Source organism: Xiphias gladius, chromosome 1, assembly GCF_016859285.1.
Source record: "Xiphias gladius isolate SHS-SW01 ecotype Sanya breed wild chromosome 1, ASM1685928v1, whole genome shotgun sequence".
In the NCBI taxonomy this organism is placed as follows: domain Eukaryota; kingdom Metazoa; phylum Chordata; class Actinopteri; order Istiophoriformes; family Xiphiidae; genus Xiphias; species Xiphias gladius.
Genome location: NC_053400.1, coordinates 11,174,744 through 11,202,734, shown reverse-complemented (window position 1 = coordinate 11,202,734; position 27,991 = coordinate 11,174,744). Strand labels below are relative to the sequence as shown.

The 27,991-nt window shown below is 41.3% G+C and overlaps 1 protein-coding gene across 17 annotated transcripts in view; it reads left to right on the top strand.

The window, feature by feature from the left end:
• The first annotated feature begins 4,660 nt into the window (after positions 1-4,660).
• The window catches only part of celf6 (CUGBP Elav-like family member 6), a 127,351-nt gene continuing 104,020 nt past the window's right edge, over positions 4,661-27,991 (top strand). For 14 of the 17 annotated variants that reach the window (XM_040133779.1, XM_040133744.1, XM_040133716.1 and 11 more), the window contains exons 1-2: positions 4,661-4,910; positions 13,628-13,710. In XM_040133779.1, coding sequence (XP_039989713.1) covers positions 4,661-4,910; positions 13,628-13,710 — 333 coding nt within the window. The remainder of the gene's footprint in view (positions 4,911-13,627; positions 13,711-27,991) is intronic. The other 3 variants (XM_040133753.1, XM_040133796.1, XM_040133825.1) reach the window with 2 other exon arrangements.

Genomic DNA, 27,991 nt, shown 5'->3' with positions numbered 1-27,991 from the left:
GAGCAAAATTTAATTTATTAAAAACATTGTTCAGGCTAGACCAACAATCACTCTTGCATTTTCCCTACAGCACAGAAGCAAATGAACTGGCAAGAAATTGTGTTTTAAGAGAAAATTATGGCTTCTGAGTGAGTGGTTCTTTATCTTGCAGTGCCTGTGTGGGGGGAACAGTGCACCCCTCCCGCAGGCAGAGACTGCGGTTGAGGTTTGAGGCTGCTCTGGTATTACCATATACACTCACAGATTCACAAAAAAATACTGTGACACCTCATACTGTCTCTGCCATGAATATCAATGGTTGCTCTCCTTTTGGACTCACTCTACAAAACAGACAGTGAAAAATGTTCATGCATGACTACGTTCCACCTGGCCCACTCCATATATCCAGTTTAATGGGATAATGAACACACAGTATAAAGGAATTGTGCATGACACCAAGCTGTTATGCACAATGCATGACTTATGTCACTGATTTTGCTCCTTCAAGAGGTTATATTTTTTGGTAGCCGTTTCAGGTGGTGTGTCTGTGACATTCCAACAAGTCACCTTGACAGTGGTGTGAATAATTTTGGTAATAAAAACAGAAATTGCATTCAATCAGGTCTAGAAAATAGCAGTTGTACTGTGTGAAATACTCAGGGTAAATATTTTTTGCATTAGTCTGGAATGATTTTGCTGACACATATAGTATGTTCACTAGCCCTCCCGATTCCAATTCTAGTGAGCCCGGTGAAGGAAAATCCTCACTCACTGCTAATGGGCAAACACAGTCTCCATCCAGAAATAATAAGAAAATAATTTGAGTGAAATGTGTCTCTGGAGTGTACAAGATCCTTGAGGGACTTCTTTTCTTCTGCGTTAGTCTTCTTGCAAGTTCATACCCACTTTGCAAACACAGCTGGAACTATTCTGACTGCTCTTTTGTCTGAAAGGAGAGCAATCGGCAGAGGTGCCCTGTGCAACCATCCAGGTGCTGAGCTTGGCATAGACAAGAAGAAGAACCCTGTCAACCTTTCTGATATGCTTTCCTGTGTTCGAACAAAGAGGATGCTTACACACAGGCATAACTGAAGAGATCATGCAGTACCTGCATTTCCTCCTGCCAGCCAGTTTCCAAGTCTTCACAGCTGTGCAGGCAAAGTATCCCGCAGAGAAATGACAAAACTGAAGCTAAATTAGCTATGTCTTTGTGGGAAAGAATGGCCCTGATGGTATTGACAAGGGAGACCCGTTGTGTTTCTGATCCCCATTCAGAGCAAAAAACTCTGTAGGATTTTCTTTTTTGAGAAGGTCTACAAAGACATGATTAAATAGAAAATAAATAAATATTCATAACAAAGCCAGTGCAGTGCCAGATGTTACTGTTACCCCAAAGACCGTTCATTCTGACAGACATAAGGGGTGAACACACACACACACACGCACACACGCACACGCACACGCACACACACACACACACACACACACACACACACACACACACACACACACACACACACACACACACACACACACACACACACACACAAAGGCCTGTGAAGAAAAGAGCACATAATCCATCAAAACTGACTTCTCTACTATCTAGTGACCAAACAAGTTCATGAGGTACATTGTGACACTTCCCACTGGGTTGACTTCCCTACAATGTATGTGCTTTTCATACTGTTAGACATTTCTGAAAAACGGTGGCCACACCTTTGTCTATTTATGACAGATAAGACTGCTCCTCTCCCCTTCAAATGTCAAATTTGCATCGGTACCAGAGTCAGTTCAATGACTGACTCCTGGGAGATGATGTTTGCGGTTAATTTTTCATGACAACGATGTTTTTTAATCAGTGTGAATAAAATAACAGTAGATGTGAAATTGCATATGATTGGTTCATTTGTATGCAGATAACTAACAGATAGATAGATAGATAGACAGACAGACAGACAGACAGACAGACAGACAGACAGACAGACAGATAGATAGATAGATAGATAGATAGATAGATAGATAGACAGACAGACAGACAGACAGACAGACAGACAGATAGATAGATAGATAGATAGATAGATAGATAGATAGATAGATAGATAGGACACTCAATGTGTTGAACATTATTGTTAGGCAGTTTTTAGCCTACTAATTAGTAGAAGCAGCAGAACAAACTAATCACTACTATTTAATTACATCTTTGTACTAGCCAATTAATTCTGACCTACCAGAGGTTAAGGCATGTCTGTTGAAGGCATTTCAACAGTAGACATGCAGTAGCAATGGAGCTTTCCCTCCATTGGCCCAGTTCCACAAGGGGATCAAAGGCCAGGCTCAGTTACAGAACACCACCTATGGAGGTGTCAGAGACTCTTTTTCTTGCTCAAGGACACTTAAACAGGGCAGCTCTTGTGACGCTATATGGGGGCATGCAGTTTTTATTAATGATTTCCATAATGTACTCGCCATATACAATCGATTATTGATACATGATATAAATCAAACAAATCCCGTCATATCAAGCATTATTTCTCCTATCAGTATGAGCTGGGCTGCCCTTGTATTGACGTTATATTCCCATCTGCACCAATTAGACAATACACTCTTCTAGTAATACAACACTGGCAGTGCACATGCTCACTCGCATAAATAACAAAACTATTAACAATGAATGCAAGACTCCCTTTGTGAAGTAAAGGACTGGCCAGAAATTGTGTACAGCAGACAGTCAGAGGGTGTGGAGAATTTGTGGTGCAAACATGTACTGCTAAAAATTTTAGCTCCAACAATCTATTTCATGGTCTCTGAATGGCAGCGTTGATTCAGCACCACGGAGAGTGACAGGCGGCAGTTCTCAATCTGGAGGTTTGAGCTGACATTATTTCCAGCTACCGTGTTTTATTCTCTCCTTTTCCTCTCACTCTATTCACATTGTCTCCATGTAGCGGAGAAAGAGAAGCCTGTTTTGTTTTTAAATAGTGCAATACTCCAAAGGCGGCTGCGTGTTGCGTTCCAGCACGCTGCGATCTTTTTAATTATTCACCCAAATACGCCTTTGATCCGAGCACCTGACCAAGCTTCCATTTCCAAATCATTCTTTTAAATGACAGCAGGCGAGGTTTCTAACCATACATGAATATGCCGGAGATCTGAAAAGTAACAGTGAGCTTGTAAAATTCCTACTGCTACGTTGTAGAGAAACATAAAATGAGCAGAAAGCCTGTAACCCACACAAAGATTGAAGCACATGTGAAAAAGATCACAGTGCTTGATAACAGAAGGGTAACCCTTTGAAACAACTGTAGTAAATTCTGTCTTCAGTTACAAATTGTCTTTGATCTGTGGGTGTCCCTGTTTGTGGGAGAACTGTTTCAGTGCAGATCCTGATGACTTATTTCATTTTAGACTATTATCACAAAGAATTCTCAAATATTTTAATGTTAACGCTATTATAACAGCTGTCTTTAATAAAAGTGTGTCATATTTTGGTATTCATATTTAGAGGGCTCTAAACCATACCACGAAGACCATATAGCACATCAGACCATTTGAACACAGTACCAAAGAGCATTAGGTCTCAGTCCTTGGGAATCACAGCTCTGTTGGTTTTCTACCCTTCTGGGTAGTTAATAACATTCACCTGGCATCCCAGGTGTAAAATAGTCCCTTTTAGAGAGTTAGAATGAAAACCAGCAGGGCCCTGGCTCCCAAGGCCCAGGACTTGGAACCAGTGATGTAGAGAACATTTTTACAAGGCTTCACAGCAGTGTCTTTCATGAAAGGTCCTCGGGACGTACAGTCCTGCCGGTTTTATTTCTAAACATCTGACATGTCATGGACTTTTTTCATGCCCAGTATGCCACATGAATTTAATTATGTGTGTGAGTGAATTTAAAAAAAGGATATATTCATATATATATATATATATATATATAGTATGGTATACAAGAATTAAAAAGTATTAAAGTAATTAATCAGATTATATTCAAAATGACTAATCAGAACACTAAAGGACAAACCAGAATTGTACAGTTGCTTTGTTGTTTTCCATTAATATATAAAATTACTGCTGTAGAGCATCACAAAGGGTTTTAGTAAGGTACAGTTGCAGGAGTCTCCATTCCAAAGCTACTGTTCCCCCCAAACCAACCCCAATTTTGCCTTGTTGCTAAAACAAAACTAAATGACCTGACACAGGCAGGAGAAGTAGCACAAATTCTGCCTTTGCACCATTTAAAAGTCCCAAGCTTTGCACACTTTACACAAATGTTTGCATTCTTACTCTGCCCTGTGGGGCCCTCAGCCATCCTGCTCTCCCTTTGGCTTGGGCCGCGCTCTTTATGCAAATCTGGCGATGGGCGGGGTCTGTTCACAAGAGTACCAGTTGACGTCACGGGCAGTGTGGCAGCTGAGGGGGGGGGGGGCTAAAAAAAAACGAAAACACATAAAGCATAAGAAAAATAAATAATGATGATGATTCCAAACAAGGGGGCTTAGGCTGTAAAGGAAGAGGAGAGAAGAGAGAGTAGGGAGGGAAAACCGGAGGAGGAGTGGGAGAGAGGAAGCTATAAGGGAGGGGGGGCAGTGTGCACTGTGCAGTTAACTACAGAGAGAGAGAGAGAGAGAGGAGAGAGAGAGAGAGAGAGAGAGAGAGAGCAGCCCGCCGGCCCATTGAGGAAAGATGGCTACAGTCACTGCAAACGGAGTGCAGCAAGAGAATGGATTCAGCACCACGAACAGCGCCGGCAGGATGAACGGGCTTACCATCGGCCAGAACACCATTCCAATGAAGGACCACGACGCCATCAAGCTTTTCATCGGGCAGATTCCCAGAAACCTGGAGGAAAAAGACCTGAAACCCCTGTTTGAGGAATTCGGAAAGATATACGAACTCACTGTACTGAAAGACAGGTTTACGGGAATGCATAAAGGTTGGTTATTTTGGTATCTTTACTTTTGTGTTCCTTTAGACATGACAAAAAGGGAGACGGGGGAAAACAAAAACGTCCCAATTCAGTTTTGGGGCAGAGAGCATGAAAAGTGTGGTAATTTGCAGATGTTTGGGACAGAGTGGAAGCCTCGTAAAGCCTTCACACTCACACACACGCACACACACACACGCACGCACGCACACACACGCACACACAAGCACACACAAATATATGAGGCGTGAGAGGGAGAGCACGTGGAAGTGAATGACTCGAGGATGCGGGGTTAATTGTTACCGCGTCCAGCCAGTCCACGTGAATACTACAGCTGAAAACGCCTTTGTGTGTTTACATTGACTATCATGTGCTGAGCATCCCAGTGTAAGGGGGCGGGACAGGCAAGCGCTTGGGGATGCTGTGTTATTTCTGCAGCTGCAGAAATTTCTCCACAACTTCGAAAGAACAAAAACAAACAGACAAACAAACCAACAAAAACCTTCTGTTCTCCATCGAGTCCATTTGCTGCACATTGTCAGAGAGAAAGGGGCTAAATGCTTTCAGGGGAGCGGAAAACGCAAACCATTATCAGGCAATCAGCATCGGTGATTAAAGTGGTGCTGGCATGCCGCTTTGACCTTTCGGCGGGCTAATATGCAGCATACTTTTCAGACGTCATTAGCGGCGGAAAATACTATTTACATGGCAGCTGTATTGTTTTGCTGCTCCGTGGGCGGGTTGCAGTCAGGAAGTACAAAGCGGGATAATAGTAGAGGCTGAGATCCAGCGTGCGTCGTCTTCTCGCCTGCTCGGTTCTCCCTCCCCACCCCACCCCCCTCATTGTCCAAAACGACCGGGATTCACGTAGTAATTAGTCACACAGGCCAGGGATAATCAGGGATCGATTAGTTCTAATGACAGTTATAATAATGAATGCCACAGTGCCGTTAGGGTTGGAGGTCCAAAATTCTAAGTCCAAATCTGGTTTAAACACAACTCAATTACTTTATGCAATATTCCTTTTATATTTTTCTGTTTAATACAGGAACGGCTGCAACAGAATGATTTGACTGTAAATATAATGACCACATTTTGAAAGGAAATGGCTTTGTTCCTATTTGCATGTATATGTTGATCTATTATTTATTACAAGCCTTTGATTGCACTACTTTTTCTACTAGTCTTTCATCTTGTTGTATCGTAGCTATGTCTAATAATTATTAAAACGTAATTTCACGTTATTATTATTGTTATTATTAATTCTGACCTTTTTAGCCTTTATCCGGTAATGCTTTAGTGATTCATTTTATTAGAATGGAAATCCAAAATAAGGTCACATTTCCAGTGCTATCTGTGTCATCATAGGCAGACTGTGCAGTTTATTATTTTGTTATCAGCTAAAGGACTGTGCCGTATTGAACAATAATATAACACTTACTGCTGATCATGACTTATGCTATTTTGTAGATAGGTATTAATTATGTGGTAATTTTAGATATAATTTTAAATGACACACACACACACACACACACACACACACACACACACACACACACACACACACAACACTTCACATCTGCACACAACCATTAGTGACATTGAATTCACAATCAGTTCATTCTCAGTAAAAATAATATATTCACAAGGCAGGCAAATTATGTATGATATGTAAGTCAGCGGCTACAGTTCATGATCTTATCGATCAGCACAAGTAAAGAGCTCTTGTGGGAGAAACGAGTGTGGGCTCGGAATTATTTCCCTGTGTGTGCAACCCTGAAGGTCTCCATGCGCCACCTGTTCCTCAAGCCATCAGTTGCTGGTGCTCAACATGCTCCTCATCTTTCCGGAGTTCCTCTTTGGAGCCTGATGATCGATTAAAACAATATTTCTGATGTTCGTGCTGTTTACGCCTGTCCTCAACCATCCCTGAATGTCAACACTCTGGAGGATGGTTGCCTCAGGAAGGATAATCCGGTTCCAGAGCCAGACAGTATGCCCATTCAAATCATCCTCCAGCAAGGCCACTCTGATGTATGCATTATGCCCACTTCATCCTGCGTGACATTCAAAGTCACTTTAGGAGCACAGGCGTGCACTTTTAATAAGATTTCACCAATGCATTATATGGATGAGATTTTCTCACTGACCACTCACCTAAACCATGTTCATGCCTCCTGCTGCGTCACTTAGTGATACCTGTAGACCGAAGCTAGAAAGTACAAGAGTCAGAAAATGGAATTAGTGTCGTTAACAAAACATAGGTAGGTATAGTGTATCATTAGATGTGTCAGTCAGGGAGAGCAGATTAAAACACTGACTAATTGGCCATTCTGAAATTGAGAAAAGCTTTTATTTTAGGGGCATTGAAGGTAAAATTAATTACTTACTTAACTGTGGGACTTCTTTGAAATGCTACACGTTTTCAAACTGAAATCCATTGTAAACAACACACTAAGGTCAGTACAACAGTCTTCCATATAATCAGATTTCTAACTTTTATATTAAATAGTAATTTAATTGTAAATATGTAAATATAAATAAATATAATGATTATAATAATAGTAATTATAATAACAAAAAAAACTGTAAAGCATCAACAGGATCTTGCCATACTGGTAAACATTTTCTTCCTCTTTTACCTGTCAAAGTAAATTGTGATATAAAAACCTATACTCTAGAGTGAACTTTACATTTGTTTCTTTATTTCTACAGTAGTTATCTGCTATCTCTATTTGTACAAATACTTTAAGGTTTAAGACATTCAGCTGTTGTAGCTGTAGAGGTATGAAATAGTTGCATTGAGGACCGAGGGAATAAGTTGTTACAATTCCCATTTGAATTACGGTTTAACACAGAACATGATCAGGTTCCCCTGGGTTAAAAGTTATATCATAGAGTTTATTCAGCACGTCGATAACTCCGAAATCGAGACACTTAAATGCTTCAGCATTCTGGGATTTCCATTAAATATATATAGTTTTACAGACTATAATAATTTTTATATTAACAATCGATCCATTGACTACTTGTGACTACTAGGGGTGACGCGTAGTAATGAACCCACAGAGAATTATCACCCAACTCTGCCATCCTGCTCAGCCCTACGGAGCTTTTTTTTAGCATCTTTCAGCTCATTGTTTTGGTTTTCAACTTGACTGTTTTCACTGTCAATGTTTTTTTTCCTAGGCAGGTACATTACCTGCCTAGCACCAAGCGACAGATAAAGAAAGTAAGTGACTAATTGCTGAATATATTGGAGCATTTAGCAGCCAAAGATTCATACATTTTCCTGAGGAGACGGTGAGGACTAAACAACAGAGCTAAACAGAGAGTGAATATTGGACTTACATTCATCAGGTCTCCAGAAATGTGATGCACGCAAATCAACTTATGATGGTTGGTGGTGAGGCCTGGACATTTAACCTCTCTGGGTTGGTCACATGTCTCAGACTCACTGCTACCCAGTAGAAATCCCTCGGATACATCTTCATCCCTACAACTAAAGGCCGGTGGATAGTTTCATTTCAACCTGATGTTGCACTGCATGGATGAATGGTATTTATCTACACAGACAAGTGTTGTAGCTGTGTGACTATCATCAACAATGTCGCTGTATAGCGCTTGAGTCATTTCCCCTGCCTCTATACAATATAAGGTTCTGTATTAATCTTTTCCCCACAGTGTATGTATTTCATAGGGGTTTAAAAAGTGGTTTGTACTCTGTTTGGTTCACAAAAATACATAACATGCCATGGATAGTGGTTAGCTATTATATCAAAAGCCTGGGAGGCATCTAATGTTGTAACATTATCACAAATTCAATCCACATTTTTATCATAAACAGTAACATGAACATTTTTCACAGCAGAGCAACAGAAGAGTGGGGGAGGATATAATCAGCTTGGCTCTACAATCCCTAAAAACATAAAGTTCATAAAGACTTAGTGCAGTGCCATAAATTTAGTTTGACTACTACTTTCAAACCCCTCTTTGAGCTTAGTTTGTGGCTGAGAAAGATTTGATTTGTCTCAGATAGATGATGTTTATGGCTGTTGGCACCAGTTAGTAAACCATCCCTACTGGATGATTTGCAGCACTACCTTTTTTCACAGCTCGAGTCCTGTGACACAGAATTGCACCATAATTATGGCTTTACGGGCAGATCAAAATATGTCATGTTTGCTCATGACTAATTCATGTGGATTTTACTGTGTCAATTTGAACAGATGTTTTGTGCTTTGTGAATTCTTACTTTGGGCATTTAGGGTATCTCCAGGGACTTGTCTGAATATCTGGGGAATTTTACATGTTATATTTTCCTGTAAACTTCAGTGGGTTTGGTAGATTTCTATTCAGAGAATATATTTTCCACTTGTTTCTTTTGACTGGTGATTATATCCTACCTGATAGTTGCCTTTAATGTTGGTTTGATAGTTGGTGTGTCGTCAGGGAGCCTTACAAAGTGCGTGGGATGACTTGACACTATTGGTGGGCATGGTGATCGTCAGTGTGTGGTGCAGCCAGGTCGTGCTGTTTAACATCCATCATTTCACTGAGCACTACATTATCATAATACTTAGTGTCAGTGCCAGAACGCATGCATTGTTCAGACACGCTGAATGTTAGTGGGGGGCAAATCTTTTGCTTGAGTAGCGTTATCTATCAATCCGTCTCTGATGCTGAGAGGAGGGACTCTGTGCTGCACCACACAGCCAGGAGGAAGAGATACAAAGAGTTGTTAAATATCCTCATCCATTCTGCTCTCCTCGGTAGGTCCATGCAGTGTAATTGGCTATAAATAGCCTGCCAAATTGGCATAAAAAACCCTCATAGGCATTGAAATGCCAAAAGTAAACCTCGGTAGGGCACTAATATCTAATTGCAACTGACTCGCAGAATGTAAAAACAAATCTTTGAATGGGTCTTTACAATTTGTAGACAGATTTGTGTTTTTATGTGAAGTTAAATTCTGTTGACTTCTAGTAACGCCCAATGAGTTACAGATCCATGCTTGTATTGGGTTCTATCTACAGTGTGAGTGTTGTAGAGGAAGCATTAGACAGTGATTGACAGTTTATGTACGTTGAGTGACAGGTGTAGTCTAAGTCTACAGATGACCTCTTTGATCATTAGAAAGGGGGCTGTGTGTGAACCAGACATCTAACCGCTCTGAACAAGCCGCTCCAGGTGTAGATGGATAGATTCGACTGAAAGATGGAGAGATGCTCCGTAGGTAATAGTATGGTTAAAACAGAAACATGAAGCGGTGGATGAATCCTCACATCGTATTTGTGTCAGTACCCATGAGGGGGTCAGGCTGTCACTTTCAGCAGCATCCAGTTGTTTTACATAATTTTTTTGTGCCTAGATCTTTTTCGGAAATTAATTTGTATTCTTTTCCCAGTTTAATGAACATTCTGGGTTCAGACATGGGTGAGGAGACTGAAGGAGAGCAAGTTGCTCATGATTCATGAATTCACTGCTAATGAATTGAAATTTTATACAAATTTGTTCTGGAGTTATTTCAATTACAGGTACCTGATGCCTTAAAAAAGCACAATTTACTCTTAATGCCTGGATGCATGCAATTGTAAGCACATGCTAATTTCCATTTTAAAACAAATTGTTAGAAGAAGCGTTACAGGGGGAAAAGTTCTTTAAGTAATTACCCAAAACGTGTCTAGCAAATGCAACAACACATTTCACATTTCCTGCTTTCTCTTTGAACCAGTTTGCAGCGTTTACTTCCTCATTTTCCTTAAATATAATTTGTCGAACTTTTGTCTCTCACTGAAATTATAGTGTGGTAAATTGTCTTTGATTACCAAAGTATTATTTTCACCCCACTTAACCTGCTCATCACAGGAAGCCAACAGTCCTTCTGTTGAACCCCCACCAGAGTTTACCCTTAATTTCAGAACCTTGTCCATGTTCACCTCCTCTTCTTCTTCCCATTAAATCTATCCAATTTATTTCCTCCAGTCTTTACAATTTTTGGTTAACTCAAACTTTAATGCATAGAGGAAAGTTGAAATGTTATGTGAATTATTAGCTGAAAATTAAAACATCTTGAGCATCGGTAAAAAAAAGCAAAGGTAAAAAAAGTTTTTTCATGTTTTATCCTTTTCATTACAAATTATTTGTACTTTAAAGTAATGTTAAAGACTTAAACCTTGCTTTAGTTCCCCACGTCATGTAGTAAATCGCAGTCAAAATCACGTCTGCTAAGTTACATTTTTTGTGGTAATGTTTTGCAACCTTTGCAATCAGTTTGCCCTTCCTGCTGCATTATCACAGACCAGTGAATGTGGAGTGTTTTTGAAGGTTCCAGTTGCATGGTTGCCAAGGGGACAACAATGTGGGATAACTTGCAAGCATGAATGTAATCCCCTGCCAGATAGCCAACTATACTATAAAGAACAATAGAAATAGCAATCAAGTTTTCCCAAAAGTGTCAAAGGTAAAAATACTCATTCGACAGAATGGCTTACATTATATACGTTTATGTTTTTAGATGATATAAGCGCTACCTAAATGCCGTATTTGCTCGAGGTGAAACGGATTTTAATTACTTCATAAACTGCTGGGTATTTTATGCATCATATTTTATAAACTTATCACATGTTTTTGTAAGTAAAATAGGAATCCTAAAAGTACCTAATAACTGTAGCTGTAAAATAAATGTAGTGCAGTAGAAGAAGTAGCCTAAAAAGGAAAAACTCAAGTGAGGAACAAGTGCCTCAAAACTGTGATTGGGTACAGTGCTTCTGTAAATGTGACTCTGTGTCACTGAAACTACACACAGTTTGTGTTTAGCAAGGAGCAAAAAAAATAAAAGGTGAAAAGACAAAAACATAAAAAAATATTTTAAGCAATTATAAAACTATTTCAATCCAAAGTGTGATTTTTTTTCTTCAGTGCCATGTTGAGATGGATTCTTTAGGGCTTGGGACAGTCCAAAGCCACTTTGGACAATGGTAAAATAAAACTTTACTGGTAAACTTTAAAGTTTATCAGCGCTGCACTGATTTGCAATAGGGACATTTTTGAACTCATACTACAGTTAATGGTGATGAAATTTTTGCCAAGATATATATTAAACACCTGCCAAGCAGCAAGGTGAAAAATATAAAAAAACGTTAGGCAGAGGAGTGTCAACAACAGCCTACGACTCCCATAAGCCTTTGCTAGGACTTGCCCTCTAAGAGGTCTCGGCTCATACTCCACAGTTTTGTATTGTCACAAAGGATGAAGAATGTTTCCCCAGGGTTCCCAAACTTTTCTGCTTTGCTGTGTGGCACGCGGTTTCATCAGTGTCGTCGAGGTGATTTTTCCTGTTGAATAACTGCCTAGTTGTGGAGGAGGGTGAAGGTTGTCGTGAAAGGGAGCTCTCTTGGCTGGGCGCCAGAGTGTGTTGCTGGGTTTCGGGGGTGATGGGTGCTATGTCCTGCATGCAGCGAATCATCTGTATGTTGGAGTGTATGCATGAGTGTGTGTGTCTCTCTCTTCTCCCACGGGAATCCTTGGCAGCAGGTGTGACATGTAGTAATGGGAAATTATGCTGCATAGTGCAAAACCTCTTCTGAACGGGGTCACCCACTGTCAACTCTGCCAAGTGCGTAACAGAGCGACCACTAACTCTTTAATGAAAGCTGTCACATTTTTGTTAGGGACTTATATACTGATGCGTATTCATTCTGTTTTCCTGAATTTTCCAACTTAAAGAAAAGTCTCCGGAGATGGGTGAGTGTACAGTTTCAGGGCATCACCCGAGGTTTTAAATTATTTGGCAGCTAAAAAATACGCATACTGTTTGACTTTTTCCTCCTGTGTCCTGTTCATTAACTATGAACGTGATCATTCATCAGAGAGTAGTTTGCATAGTTTTTAGTCATTGAAAAAATAATTTATCTATCTATTTTCCATCACCACTCTGTTCAAATTTAACCTCCAGGAACACACTAGTTTTTACACCTGTGTGTTGAACATTTTTCAGTTTTATTTTTGCTTAGTCCATTTAAATATATTAAAATGAATGGGAAAAAAAATGACAAAATTAGTTGACAAATAATAATAATAATAATCATGATACAAGCAATGTGGTAAACATTTTATTCTGATAAACAGTGAAGATATGTGTGAAGTGAAGTTTGAAGTGTAAAATTTTAATCTAACCATGCTATCTAAGCATGTTATTTCCTCTGTACATAGCTATCAACTTCAGAGAGCCACATTCCAGTTGTCAGCAGAGTACATTAATTCCATTGTAATGAAATACATATTTTTGACAATAGCTTGTAAAACTTCAGTAAGTCTTATATTATGGCCACGCGTCTGTTGGAATTACATCAGTGAAATCACAAATCTCTGGGTCCAATTGGAGGGTTACAGTGTGGCTTCGGGAAGTTGATGCTGAATCTCTGAACAAACATCAAAAGAGAGGTGCTTGGCTGGCTTCACAGCCTAGGGGAAAGAAAATTTTCTGTTTTGTTGTCCCATACAACTGTTAAGTGCCCTGAAAAGCACATCGGACGGGGCCATGTGACAAGGCTGAGTCGAAGAAAATACATTCAAAAAAGCTAAATGTACTTTTACTTTAAATCTCATAAATTCTTTTTCACCAGAACTTTTTTCTACTCCCTCTTTTCATTATTAACACTGGTCTGTAGTTGCGTAGCTATTGTCTGATAGAATAAGCCTCCGTTTCTCCTGTCTCCCTGTAGGATGTGCCTTTCTAACGTACTGTGCCAGAGAGTCAGCACTGAAGGCCCAGAGTGCCCTCCATGAACAGAAGACTCTGCCAGGGGTAAGTGCCCCCGATCTGCCCTCGGTCACAGGCTAGAGCCCCCGGGGCAACCAGCCTGGTATGAGATTCTACATTAACATAGGAATTATATCACAGTTGCTCAGACCCATACACATACACACACTCACACACGCTGAGGGACATGGGGACACAGTGTACGTTAAGACACGCATTCGGGGACACACACATATGGAAACAGATGTAAAGAGTCACTCATACTTTCTCAGACTGCCTCTCTGCTTCTTGTTCTTGCTCACTCTGATACACACACTTTCTCACTGACTCACTCACTCACTTACACACACCTGCGGACACGCACAGACATACTAAGAGAGTGTGAGTGGCCTATCTCACCTTGCAGTGTCTTATTACACTAATCACCCCGGCGGAGATATTTGATAAGCGCTCCTTCATAACAGCCCGCGCTGTCCTTCCCCTGTCCTCTCACAATATGGCTGCCACAGACACTAATTGCCTTGAGGAATCCCACTCTCATTATCACATATAATCAAACAGTAAGTATAAACAATCATTTTTACCATGTATATCACCATCTGGTGTTTTTGTTTTAATTCTCTCTGCTGTTTTTTCCCCCGTCTTCTATCGTTTGCCTTTGGCGGGCAGGTAACTTTTTCAATTAAAATAATGGCTTCTTCAAACGACACAGGTAACATACCTAGTAGTGGGCTCTTAAGCCCACCCAGGAAGAGACCCTCAATCAGGGATGAGGATGAGCTTGTGGTGTCTATCGCTACTTAATGTGTGTGAGGGGGATTTGACTCTCACATCAGGGGAATTATCGAGGTGTGATTGAATTACGCCTATGGGTCCCTTAGAAGGAGAAGCTGCTCCAGTGCCCAGGCTCCTCACTGGCCCCCTCCACCCCCACTTTCCTTTCACCACATACCAAGACACCCTCCTAGGTTTGGGCTTTAATCAGAGCCTCAGGATATCCGGCTAAATCTCCAGACAAGGAGACAGGTACGGAGAGACAGAAGGAGGAGACAGGAGGTAGGACAGGAAAAAAATAGAGATAGGGAATGGTTTGGGGGGGGGGGGGCAGAGGTGATTGATGGAGTTGGGGAGCTTTATTTTGTTCCTCATTGTTGTGTTAATCAGTTGTTTGCACTTCAGTGAATATCAGAGCCACTTCAGTGAATGTTAGGCACACCGGTACACTGCGGCGAAAGAGTCCCTGGGAGACCAGGCTCCCTGGCTTGTTACAGCCTCCCGCAGCTTTATAATGAGATGATTGTCATGATGGTCCTGGATAGGTGTTCCTGTCTTTATTGCCGTCATAGAGGGACATTCTTGTTTATCTTCAATCTAGAAAGAGGTTAATGGCATGTTCTGTGGGGTTTGGGTAAACATTACCCCTGTACGGCTCACAGCGAGGGGTCAGTCCTGCAATCTTGGGCTGAGCACAGCCTGCATACAGAAGGCTAATAAAGACGTTCTGTCTTTCTGCAAGAGAGAGAGAGAGAAAACGATGAGAGCGGGAGAGAAACAGAGAAAGACAAAGAGTGGGAGAGGTGACACTTCTGGACAAGCCTCATTGTCACTGTCATGGCCTGATGGTTTGAGATGCTCGGTCGTATAATGCTGCCATTTCAGTAGCTTCTCCGCACAGCATTGCAGACACGATTGTGCAGTCTGGTTGTTGCTGTGTGACTGTCAGGCAACCTAAATGCAAATTTTGTTCAAATGAGACATCTGGTATTTTTTTTTAAAAAATGTCAGCATCTTTCTCTCACAAGCAGATACGTGAAACAAAATTAAAATAAAATATGGGCTGAACAAAACAATACAAAAACTGCTTAAAAAAAAAAACTTTAAAAAAAATGAATCTGATGCAGGTATATCACGTTTGCTATAGCAACTGCACAAGTCATGTCATATGAGGTTAAATTCAAATTAGAGTATGTGTTGGCTTTAACAGAGCTCTGACAGTCATCAGGCTGCTTCATCATATTTATCCATTTCCCTGCATGTGGATGAGGTTACATTTGGGGAAAGCCAAACGATGCCTTCAACCCAGATTACCAGTCCTTGTGTGGCATCCACCCTCAGACCTAAAAGTCAAAGATCAGGTGAGCAGAGAATGATGGGTTTCACTTAACTCCCAGGTTGGATCCAGACTATCCATCCAATCCATTAGCTATACTGCTTATCCTGCGGGGCTGGAGCCAATCCCAGCTGACATTGGGCGAAAGGCGGGGAACACCCTGGACAGGTCGACAGTCTATCACAGGGCCGACATACAGAGGCAAACAACCATTCACGCTTACATTCACACCTAACCTGCATGTCTTTGGACAGTGGGAGGGCCCAGAGGAAACCCACGCAGGCACGGGGAGAACATGCAAACTCCGCACAGAAAGGCGGGCCAGCAGGTTCAAACCCTGAACCTTTTTGCTGTGAGGCGACAGGACACCAGCATGCTGCCCTGTTCCAGACTAGCAGTTTGCAAATGTTTCTTCAGATAGGGGCTACAGATTCAGCTTGTACTTGAAAATATTCTAAAAAAAAATTAGGAAGATTGGGAAAGAAAATGTAAGCATGCGAGTTTGATGAACTTTTGTCCTGGTGAACAATCGGCTTTGAACTGCGACAGACAAAGCCAGAGCATTGTGAGTATGGCCTGCCTTATACTCCCTCTGGCATCCGTCGAAAGGAAAGTAGTATCTACTCAGCAGAGAACAGAGGTGATAAGAGCTTCACAATTACGGTCCCATGTTTTCATTTTGTTTTCTGTCTGCTACATTACGGCTTGCTGAAACTTGATTTTTTGTGGAGAGGAAAAGAAAGACAAACACTATTACAACAGAATGTCTAAGGCATCATGCAGGACACATACACAGATTGGCGAGACGCAGTATGTTACAGTTGCTTACGTGTCATAGACAGTCATGGTGGCATGGTAGCTAAAATGGTAAGATTCATAGTTTCAGCTTTTCTCAACAACAAAGATAAAGAAACAATTTAGTTGCTGCATATTGTTATGGAGCAAACACATAATATATTAATTGATTTAGAGGGACTAATGACTAATTTGTATGCACAAAGAATTAATTAAAGCAAATGGGACTTCAGACAAAAAAAGCATTTACTACGTTGTTATTGCTGATTATGCCTTAAAAGGTCTAGGGTTAAATTTTTAAACAAGAAGTTTTTACTCTAAAAATGAAAAGTTCACTTAGTAAGATTCGTGAATCTAATCCAGATCCAGATCATCAGAGGTGAAGGAACACGTACAGACATATTAATATCTCGGTCAGAGTGCTGTATTCCTACTTGTGTGTCCTTCATGTAATACTTTCATTGTTACAAAATGTATTTGTCTTATTTTCCCTGCTCAGCTAAGATATTTTCATATTAACACATGTGCATTTCACAAAAGGAAGAGACTACTGACTCTAACAGTGAGATGGGCACAAAGCAGAGATATTTGTTTGTGTATGTATGTGTGTTTGTGGGTGTGTTTTTGCGTTAGTGCATTTATGTGCTCTCAGCAGGAAGCCACGACTCTTACAGCATCTCCAGATTGGCTGTGAGTCCTACATTTTCCATAATTCACATTCCTTTATTTACTAAATCTTGTACTGTGTGTAACGCATTTGAATTGCCACCGGGGAATCCGGCTCTGCCTGTTGTGGCTGAAGCGAGCTTTGTTTACATTGTTTGATTAATTGCATGTATAGAGCATAATGAGCCCTTGATGTCCTGTGCATCAGATCCTGCTGCTACAGTTTGTACAGTGAATGTAATCGGAGATTCCGCTTCTTGCCCTCGGTGAGCTCGTAGTGCTGTTGTGTTTACGTGCGCGTTCCCAGCATATTCCCCAATGTGGGGAAGCATGGTACTGTAAGTGGACAGGTTAGGTCATGCCTGTGAATGATTTCTCTCCGGATCTGATTCATTCCTGCGACATTTACACACAGACCTGGGCCAAATTGTAGCCCACGGACAACCCATTAGCATTTCTCTTTTACATCAAGATCATTTGTGTAGACCAGGTAAGTTGTTGATCACAAAGTTCTGATGACCAAATGCTTTTCTTTGATTCCCTATAGACTTTATGGCAGTCAATACATTTTCTTTTTGTTAACACCCTCTGGCACAAAGAGAGAAAGAAAGTATAAATAATGTTTGCAATTGCAGCACCAAAATGTTATTGACAAATGTTTGCCAAATAGCCTCCCAACATGCTGCTACTGGAGCGACGAATCTTCAAATGAATCCTGCTCCTTCCTTTCAGGGCCATGCCGCTTTCTCCTCTCAGGCCAATTAGCTCTTGGTGTTTGCATGTAACAAGCATGCTAATTGGGTGCTACTGAAGCCCAAAAGCCAATTAAAATTTTCTCGGAAAAAGGATCCAGCTTCTCTTTGTCCCTCATTCACTTGTGCTGTCCTCCTCTTCCTGCCCTCCCCCAATGCCCTCTCTAATCATATCTATACCACTTTCACTCCCCACTCTCTTTTTCCACACTTTCTCGGTGGAATGTGCTGAGTGTGCAGTGGCGCCACCACCTTATATACTTGTCATTTACGTCAAGGTTTCTGTGGAAGGATCCACATTTCTTGGTTTCTGAGTGACAGGACCCGCAGCACCTGACCCCTGTATTTATGACAAGGCAGCCAAGCGCAGCAGTGAAGAAGATAGGAGGGAGAAAGTTACCAACTCCTACTTTCTGAAGTGTTTCTCATCAAATTTGAAAGGGTAAGCTTGACGGTATCAGCTTTCACCAAAGTGAGTAGCAACCGTTCTCAAGTTTTTTTTCCCGTCTTCTTCTGTGCATGAAAAGTGCGTAAAATTGACTTCAGTGTGTGCCACATGAAAATGGGTCAGGGGGACATTGTGCAATACGAGTATTATGTGTCACCAAGCACACAGCCATGGACAAGTACATCCGTATTCTCGACACTCTCGATTGGCTTCACAGCATTTTTCCCCTTGTCATTTTTACACACGCATTAAAGAGGCATTGAGTATGAATGTATATCCAAAAAACAATTTATTTGGGGAAGTGGTCTCAAACAGTTTGCTGTTGTTGTTGCTTTATTTTGCTCTTTATTAAACCAGATTTTTGTGCACTGATGAGTGACTTCTCGGGGGAACTTGTGTGGTAGTAAAAGATGCAAGCTCACGTGCTTACAAATAAACAAAAAAACTCCCCAAATTCAAATGTACACCCTGATATGTGGCATTTGCACTACCATCTCTATGCCCCTTCATTTATTCTCATTTAGTGGTCGGTGCTTTGTGAGGAGTACTCCAGGTGAGAGTTTTGTGTGTGTGTGTGTGTGTGTGTGTGTGTGTGTGTGTGTGTGTTGCAGAGTCACAGTGTCTCATCAGAGGACATACTAAGCTCCTCTCCAGCAGGTCCACTCCTGGACAGACATGCTGCAGGTTAAACTAATTACTCAGGCCACACAGAGCCTTTACCCATTCTTTTAAAGGACAAATTGCGTTCTGTTGCCGATCAATTTGTCCTCTGTGCCAAATTTGTCAAACTCCAGTGCCCCTGAGTGGTTGCCATTATAAAGCAAAAAAAACCCAAAAAGGGCCCTGGTACTGGACGTGAGACCTCTGCTAAGGCTCCCCCTGCTCTCCTCATCATCAATTACGTCTATATCATTTTCTTTCTGCTGCCCGCTTTAGAAAAGAAATTAAAAAGGGCCATTGTTTTTCTTATCCCCCTGGGATGAAAGCATTTACTACGCTGCTTCGCTGTGCACGGCCATCCTGCCGATTAGGGAGTGAATGGAATCACAATCGAGGGATGCACTCGGCATTGTCTCCTATTATGTGGCTGGTGGCCCTGAATATTGTGCAAAAATTAATTTCGTTCCATCTGATGGGATTTTCAACCTTGGAGAGTGCGAAATGTTAATCCTGGCAGACCGGTGGACACTGTGGAATGCCTGGCTTTTTCATTGGCGAGTGTGGACAGTGCACAAACATAGCTGATTGTGAGAGAGCCCTTAACAAGCCCATAAAGATGGCAGGCCAGAAGTGCTGGACAGATGAGCAGGAGAGATAGTGCTTTTTGAAGGCCGCAGGGGAGGAGAGTTTTGGTATTCAGAGGATAGTAACAACCAGGCCCATTTGTACTCTAGATCTCGGACATATACTGAAATACAATAAAACAGGTTGATACCCAGGTTGTTTGAGTAAAAAACCCACAGCCTCACAATTTATTGAAAGATAGATCTCTGAACAAAGTTCACATCTCAAAAACAAAACCAAGTTGGGAGTTTTTCTTCAAAATGAGGTCCAAAATTTGTAAAAGTGTATTCTACTCTTTCATAATCCGGTGGAAGCTGATATCCATGAGATTACCAGCTTCCTCCAATGAGTGACAGGTTTTTATTCTGTGCTAGCAAAAAGTTTGAAAGCAAGAAGAAGCTGAACCTGTTAAACCACTCACAATGATTGCTATAACAAAAATTAAAAACAAGATTATAGAACTATTAAGATGATGGATACAGGGAATCCTTGACTGACACAATGAGAAAACCTTTTCAGAGTATGACTGCCTTTAATCTAAAATATTGAAGATGTACCGCAGGTAATGATCTTTGAAAGATCAGCATCAGCCTTACTGGCTGGGTTTTGTTTTAATATGTGTTGAAAGCTTGTAAGCTGAGCAGTTCCTTCACACCCTTCCCCCACATCAACACATTCACTATCTTCTCCTCGCTGACAGGTGGAGTCGGACTCCGCAGTGCATGCTCTCCTGCGCTAATTTACCCACTTCTTTAGCTGTAATGAGGCAGAACTGGTAAATGTGGGGACAGCATTGTTAACATTGCTGCTTCACTGGGGAAGAGGAAAAGGCTGACAAATAGTAGAGAAGGATGGAAATGAGGCCCGGGTGCTGTCATACCTCCAAGAATGATGATTTTGGTCTTTTACTCGGGCTGGTTGGCCATCTCTTAGGCTGTGCGCTGGAATATGACATTTCCTAAACCAATTAAACATCAGAGTTGCATCGAGATCAGGCTGTTTGGCAATAGCAGCTGGAAAGAAAAATCAAAAACAAACCAATGATGAATATTTGATGCTGGATTTTTACCTCAAAAATAATCCAAATGCTGTGGGTAAGGGTAATGAACTTTCATCCCGTTCAGTCTGAGAGCATCAGTGTGTAAATCTATTTTTAGATTGTGTGGTATTCAGAAGATGTCTCCATCTAGTTTTGGACAATGTGATGTCTCAGTAGAAACTAGTGTTGACACCCCACAATGAGTGAGTAACAGAAAGGCCGTTGTCTTTTAGGAAGACAGCTGCGTTGAATACTTGAGTCTTTACTTGTCTTTCTTATTCCCTAGCTAGTTTTTTCTCTCCCTTTCCTTTCCTTTCCTTTCTATTCTTTCTTTCCAAAGCCTCCCTCTCCCTGCCTCCCTGTCAGGTAAGTTAGTAGCCCTTCATTGCAATTCACAATTCATTTGGGCAATCACAGAAGACATCCAGGCAATCTGCATGCATTTGTTCAAAGACAAAACAGAGGGTAAAGAAAACATGATTTTGCTGAGTTCAGCAAATCACTCTGGCAGCCCGGGTTAACAAACACTGCAGTTAATCACACGGGTACAAGTGTAAACCTTGCGCTGATCGGAAAAGGATCTCTCCAAATGTTGTGACATACACATGCACACACATACGCACACAGAGGACTTTGGACACATCTCTTAGGACCTTTGAAAAATAAGTGATTGGAATGTCTGACATTTTCTGGAGGGGACGGAAAAAGGGGAAAAGGGAGAGAGCCAGAGAACAAGGAAAAGAGAGCAAAAGAGTAAAGAAATAAACTGATGAGTCATCATGAGAGACAGAGAGAGAGAGAGAGAGAGAGAGAGAGAGAGAGAGAGCACGAGAGGAGATGCGTTCTTGCATAATTAACACCCAAGCATCACCAGGACAAACTCCTCCATCAGCGTGTCCAAAGGATTAACTACGCCACGCTCCTCTTATCTCCCCCATTTCGTTTAAGAAAGAAAATGACCTTGCGCTTGTTTACATGCTGATTAAAGACAGGGGGGAAAGAAGGAGACAGCGAGAAAGTCGAACTGTAATCAGAAGAGTTTGTTAAGTGGAGTATTTTTGGTGGTGCGTTCTCAGCAGATACAGCGAGCCGCAGCCAGACTGTGTCATGGTAGCAATGCAAAAACAACCACTCGATGTAGCAGCTAACGAGCAACGAGTGGGCTGGGACAAAAAGAGAGTGTGCGTGCGTGTGTTTGTGAAGGTGGTGTGTGATAAAAAGTTATGTTTGGTGTGTGGGTGGTTCCATTACTCAGACTGCCTGTTTTATTGCACTGGGAATAACTGCTGTTTCTGGGCTCCTATGAGTCACTCTATATACTATACTATCTGTGCGTCTGTGTATGTGTTTGTATTTGTGTGTGTATTTGTGATGTGCATATGAGTGGTCTTGTATTTCCTCTCTTGTAAGAGCCAGTATGAATTTAAAACCTTTGAAGTAAAGGCATTTGTGGCTTCTTCAAGCGGGCAGTTAAGAATTTTTCTTCTTTGGTTTGGAATTAAGGGAGCTAGTTTGGCATTTTTACATTTCTATATGCAATTGTAATAAGCATAATTTCTGAGTAGAATCAACATAAAGAGCTGAAACTATGATTGAGACTTGCAAGTGTCTCTATCTCAAGTGTTAATCCTTTGGTTAGTGTTTCGCAAAATGAAGGCCACATTTCTTATAATCCCTTCTGCTTTTTGTTTTTTCTTTTTCACTCCAAAGTTGTCTCCCTTTGCTTTACTGCAGGGGATAACTTTGTTTTATCTGTTAGCACTGGAATAGCTGCGGCTTGTACGCCTTTGTGCCATAAAGCCCTTTGTGCAGTAAAGCCATACAATCAGAGTGCCAGCCGGTGAGACTTACTGCAAAATCCGGCATGGAAGCTGTTAGATGCTGTCAGTATTTTTGGCAATGATCAACTGTCAATGATTAATTGATGTTAAAACAACATGAGGCTGGATTAAGAGGAGAATTTGGTACAATTAAAAAATCATGTTAAGGCTAAGACTGACAGGGTCATGGTTAATGTACATCAATCAGCGGTAAATTAAAGGATATGTTCATAGGTATTGCTTGCTCTAAAGTCAGTCCTCCTGTTTATAGCGGCCTTGAAGAGATCCCTTCCTAATGTGCAAGTGGAGGAAAGTCACAGCATTTTTAGTATCAAATTCCCTTTTTGTGTTACTATTCCCCCCCCCCCAGCTCAGAAAAGTAACACTGTCTTTGGGAATGCATAGAGGGAATAATGGACTCTGGACTTTGTGCCGCCGTCTCTTCCGATGGAAGCACTTTAGGAAGGGATCTTTTAATGACCAGCAAGAAAAGAACAAATTATTAAAGAAAGCAAAACCTGTTTGAATGGACATATGGGCACGTTAGCATTGTTTTAAGACAGACTTGAAAAATGTGAACTCATCCTTTAATGTCCTCGCAAGTATAGTAAGACAATCTAAATATTGTTTGTTTGTTTCTCTCTCCCTCTCTCTCCCCTGCTTATTTGGCGTTGCTGCCATGTCTACTTACCTCGTGACACTACAATATTGGTCCTTTATCCTCTGCAGACTGATACAGAGACACTGACTCAGATGAACAGGAAAAGAAAGTTCTTTGGGTCAGGAGAGAAAAATAGTGAAGTAGCTTTTTGAACGTATGGAGTACGACTCCCTCCTCAAGTTTTAACCCTTCTCTTTCTTAGACTACATTTTCTGACATTTCTAAAAGGCCTACTGGCCAACCGGGGGAATTTTGAATTACTGTATTGGGGATGTACTATTTGCTTTATCGGAACAAGTATTGCATCAACCTACCTTCAGTTACCATTTCATGCCTGGGTTAGAAGCAAAAAGCTCAAAAAGCATTAATTCTTTTATTATTATTATAATGTCTATTGTACACATATTTCCATTCAGCAAATGCTTTGGGAACACTGATAGTCAATCAAAAAGAAAAACTTATTTAAAGTTATTTATAGTTAATGAATGAAAATTAAGCAAAAAAAAAAAAAAAAGAATTAGGAAATGTAGTAAACAAAAAATATTTTCATTAAAAAACTAATGGCTGTAATTATTAGTCAGTGGTTTCAGTGATTAATTAAAGTGAACAATGAATTGTATCTCTCTAAATAAAAGGAATTGCAAATAAAGTCTGACTAACAGAAAACTGAAAATATTTGTTACCAAATGATTCCTTAAGATATACAATAATTGAGTGAATTGCAACACTAAAGGCTAAGAAAAAGTACAAAAACAATTATAATAGTATCTAAACTCACCTCTCATATAAAATTTTCTCATCATAGACAGGTAGATGGCAAGACAGAAGGAAAATGAGAGAGAACAAGGCAGCGATAGAGAGGAGTGAAAGGTGAAATGAGGGTGCACAGGCCCCCGCTAGTTTCCGTTCAGTCAGGCCCGCCACTGCAGAGGAAGGCTCTGACAGCGAGGTGTCAGAAATAGCACCAAGGCTAACACCTCTCCTCTTGCTTATTAATGCATCGCTCTCATAGCTGCCTACCTATCACACACACACACATACACACACGCACCACAGCCACAGAAACAATTCAGCACACATCAACAAACTTCACACGGCTAACTCAGTCACTTGTGCAAAGGGCAGGTGAGCACACATCTCCCCCGAAACACACGCACACCTGTGCACATATGCGCAAACACAAACACACACACACACACACACACACACACACACACACACACACACACACACACACACACACACACACACACACACACGCACACACACACACACACACACACACGCACACAATAACACACAACATTGTCAAATCAATATTGTATTACTGCGGTATGTTCTCTGAGAGGTTACAGTGATAGGTGAGGGGTGAGGGTAGAAACCTTCTTTTCTGTCTGTAAAGTGGCCAGGCAACCAGGGCAGATCCGCGGAGACTTCACGGCTCTGATGCCGAGTTTCACCTCCCGGCTTCATTGCTGTCGCTCCACCATCTCATCCAAGGCCGTACCTCGGGCCTATGATCATCTGTACACCATGCGTGTGGTGTACAATGTGTGTGTGTTCATGTATATATATATATATGTGTGTGCATGCTTTGTGTTGGGATGTGAGCTCTGAGCTCTCTTACGTGCAGTTCCTTGATGTCCTATGAATACTACAGATGTTCATACAGTTTCCTACAAATACAGAAAGACATTTTGTTCATTAGATGACTATGAATTTGTATTTTTTTTTAATATTTACAAACCTACCACTGCACCTATTTACTAAAGTTTGAGTTCATTTTTTTGATAGAGCCTTAATTTTGATTAAGGTCTGGGTAAATTATTTTTGTTAAAATTAATGTAAGGTTCAGGAAATGGTTTGGTTATTCCCAAGTAAAAATGTCCCTGTTTGTGATTAAAAGAGAAGTTACGGCTCTTCATTTGTAAAAAATAAGGGAAAACTTCCAGAGATGATGCTGATGTGTGTGTATGAGTATATATTTATGTGTGCCCATCTAGGTTTTCGTGTGTGTGTGTGTGTGTGTGTGTGTTTGAAGACCAGAGGGAGTGGAGTCCTTGGTGCCGACTGAAGCTCCAGCTTTTCCATTTAAACTGTGTCATTAAAATGGGCAGAGAGGCGAGGGAGATGGCCCCTCCACACCTCATAAAGTGTGAGTGCCATGCCAGGCGAAGTGCCACGCACCGCTGCGTTTACGGCGAGCCAAATGCAATTTTTACACACCTTGTCCTCTCTCTCTCTTTCTTTCAAATCGCTTTCATGAATATCTGTTTATATGATATTACTCAGTATCTGCTTTCCTACTTTTCTGGTTTGCCCCTGCTAAGTATTGACCGGTATTTCAACTGCCCCCTTTAGATCCTCCTCTCTCTTTTTTTCTGTCAAATTTCTCCAATAAGGAGTTGGAGCGTAACATTGAAAGGGTATAATCAATGGAAAAGCACCACTTAGGGAGCCCATTTAATGCATACTGTAGGGCAGAGTTGATTCAAGGGTGTAGATTGAGTCAAGCCTCATTTCATATCCTCCCCAATTAGTCATCCAGCTTGTGCCCTCTATAACCCCCTTTTCTCATGAAGCAACGGGCCAGACGGGCTCTCGTTTCAAACTGTGGATGAGTTAATTTTTTTTTTTTTTTACCCTCTCAATCCAAGAGCTTTTTCTGCAAGAAGATAGAGCCATATCTCCCCCTGCCCCCCTTTCCTCCTGCTTCTCACTTTTGCCGGGATAAGCTGAGGCAGACCCCCCTCTCCTCTAACCTCTACATTGCCTTTCCCTCCTCCTCCTCCACTCCCTTGCGCTCGCACCTCTCCAACTTTTCCACCCGTCCGCCCTTTTTCCCTCCGCCATAAATCTCTACTCAAATCCTACTTAAACCTGCATCAGCAGCTGTCCTTAAAACTCCATTATCTACAATTACTTCAGCATTAGGGAGTCAGAGCACACCTGCCCCCACATAAAAGTGCCCTCGCCTAAAAATATTAAACCTGCCCGAAAGGGATTTGTGATATTTTATTTTTTTTCTCCTTTTGTTGTACCTGCTTTTGGCTGCCCTTACGATGAGGCTTGTGAACCAAAAATGCCGGCAGTTTAGATTAGTGCTTCTGATTAGTGGGTGGGTGTGTGAATGTGGGCTGTGTGCACAGTATTTAGATGGGTGGATTTCCCAGCATGATCACAAGCGGGAGGTCACTGGCCCTGCCCAATCGGAGGAGAGTGCCAGTGGGCTGTAGTGTGCGTGTTCATTCGCATGTCTGTGTAACTCATCACTGTATTAACCACATGCATATGACTACTCAACTGCGAAAAAACATTAAGTAATGTTTCTTTTTGTGGGGTCTATGTTGTACAGTATCAGCAAAATATTCCTTTTGTATACTAGTTTGTTCCATGGGTAACGTTTTGGGGCCTTTCTAAGCGTGCACTGGGCAAAAGTATCTATTTGAAAACTTTAAAGGTAGTAGGACTGATAATAAATTAAACATTTTGATGATACAATTAGGAACAAAAACTTAAATTACAAAGAAAATGAAATGACCAAAACTAAAATCACTTTTCAGACCAAAACCTTTCACCACAAACTTTTAAAGATTAAATTAACCCAAGTGTCTCTTATCAAAAATATTTAACACATCATGGGAATGTAGTGTTATTTCACCTAGTTTTCTAATTAAACTCATGGGTCATTACTATAAAACAGGATGATGGTAGGGTTATAGGTTGCTATAGTATATGTTGTATCAGCCGAAGCAAGTCTAAAATACTTCTAACAATGTTTTATATGTCCTCCTTTCTTAATGTATAAAAGTGACAATAAAAGCAAACCTTTTTTTCACTGGTGACCCTGCAATACATGTACTGTAAATGGCAATTGCAAAAGAACTGTTTTCTACAATGCAATTAGTGCCGTACTTTGGTTCCTTTCCTTTGAGGGAAATTTTAATCAAAATTAAATTTCACTCTTGCTTTTTTGCCATGAGCAGGTACAGCAACGGATCTGGTAATTAGCTTGTACAGATGCAGAGTTTAGTGGTCAAATATGCTAACTGGGTTCTGACAACGGAAGAAGTGGTCACTGTGCAAGACAGATCCTAAAAGAGTAAGTCAATTTAAGGCGAACTTGCACAAAAGATGCCAGTACTGATCGTTCTAATAGTGGTTCTAAAGTTTGCATGCGTGCAGGATGCCGTGGGCCGGAGCAGACATGTTGTGAGTGTTGGTAATGGACATGTAGGGGGGCTGGTTGGCAGGGGCAGGGGGAGGAAGGGGGTTGAGCGGACTTAGCTGTAGGTAGCCTGATCTGCTCTGATTGACAGTGATGGCAGATAAGGTGCTTGTGGAGAAGGGAATGTGAGCAGAACTGCAGGCAAAGATAAGGGGCAAGATTAGCCCCCTGCCACGTCACACACAGAGAGACAGAGAGGCAGAGTCCAGCGGAGAGTGAAAGATTGAGATGTTGACGCGGAAAGGTATTGGCTACAGTGAACACAATGGGCAACCAAGAGTAAAGGCTGAGTTTACTGTATGTGTCTGAATGAAGACTTTGGGTGTGTGTGTGTGTGTGTGTGTGTGTGTGTTCATCAGACCGTGTCCCAGGTAGCATGTACACACCCTGTTGAGTGGGGGCAGCCCAGCTGGGGGGGCTTCAAGGAGGAGGGCAACTAATCAGCTCATAATCCAAGCGGCTGGCGTTTCCAGGGCAACACTGCCGTACATTCATGCGTGGCAAACAGATACACTCGCTCCCT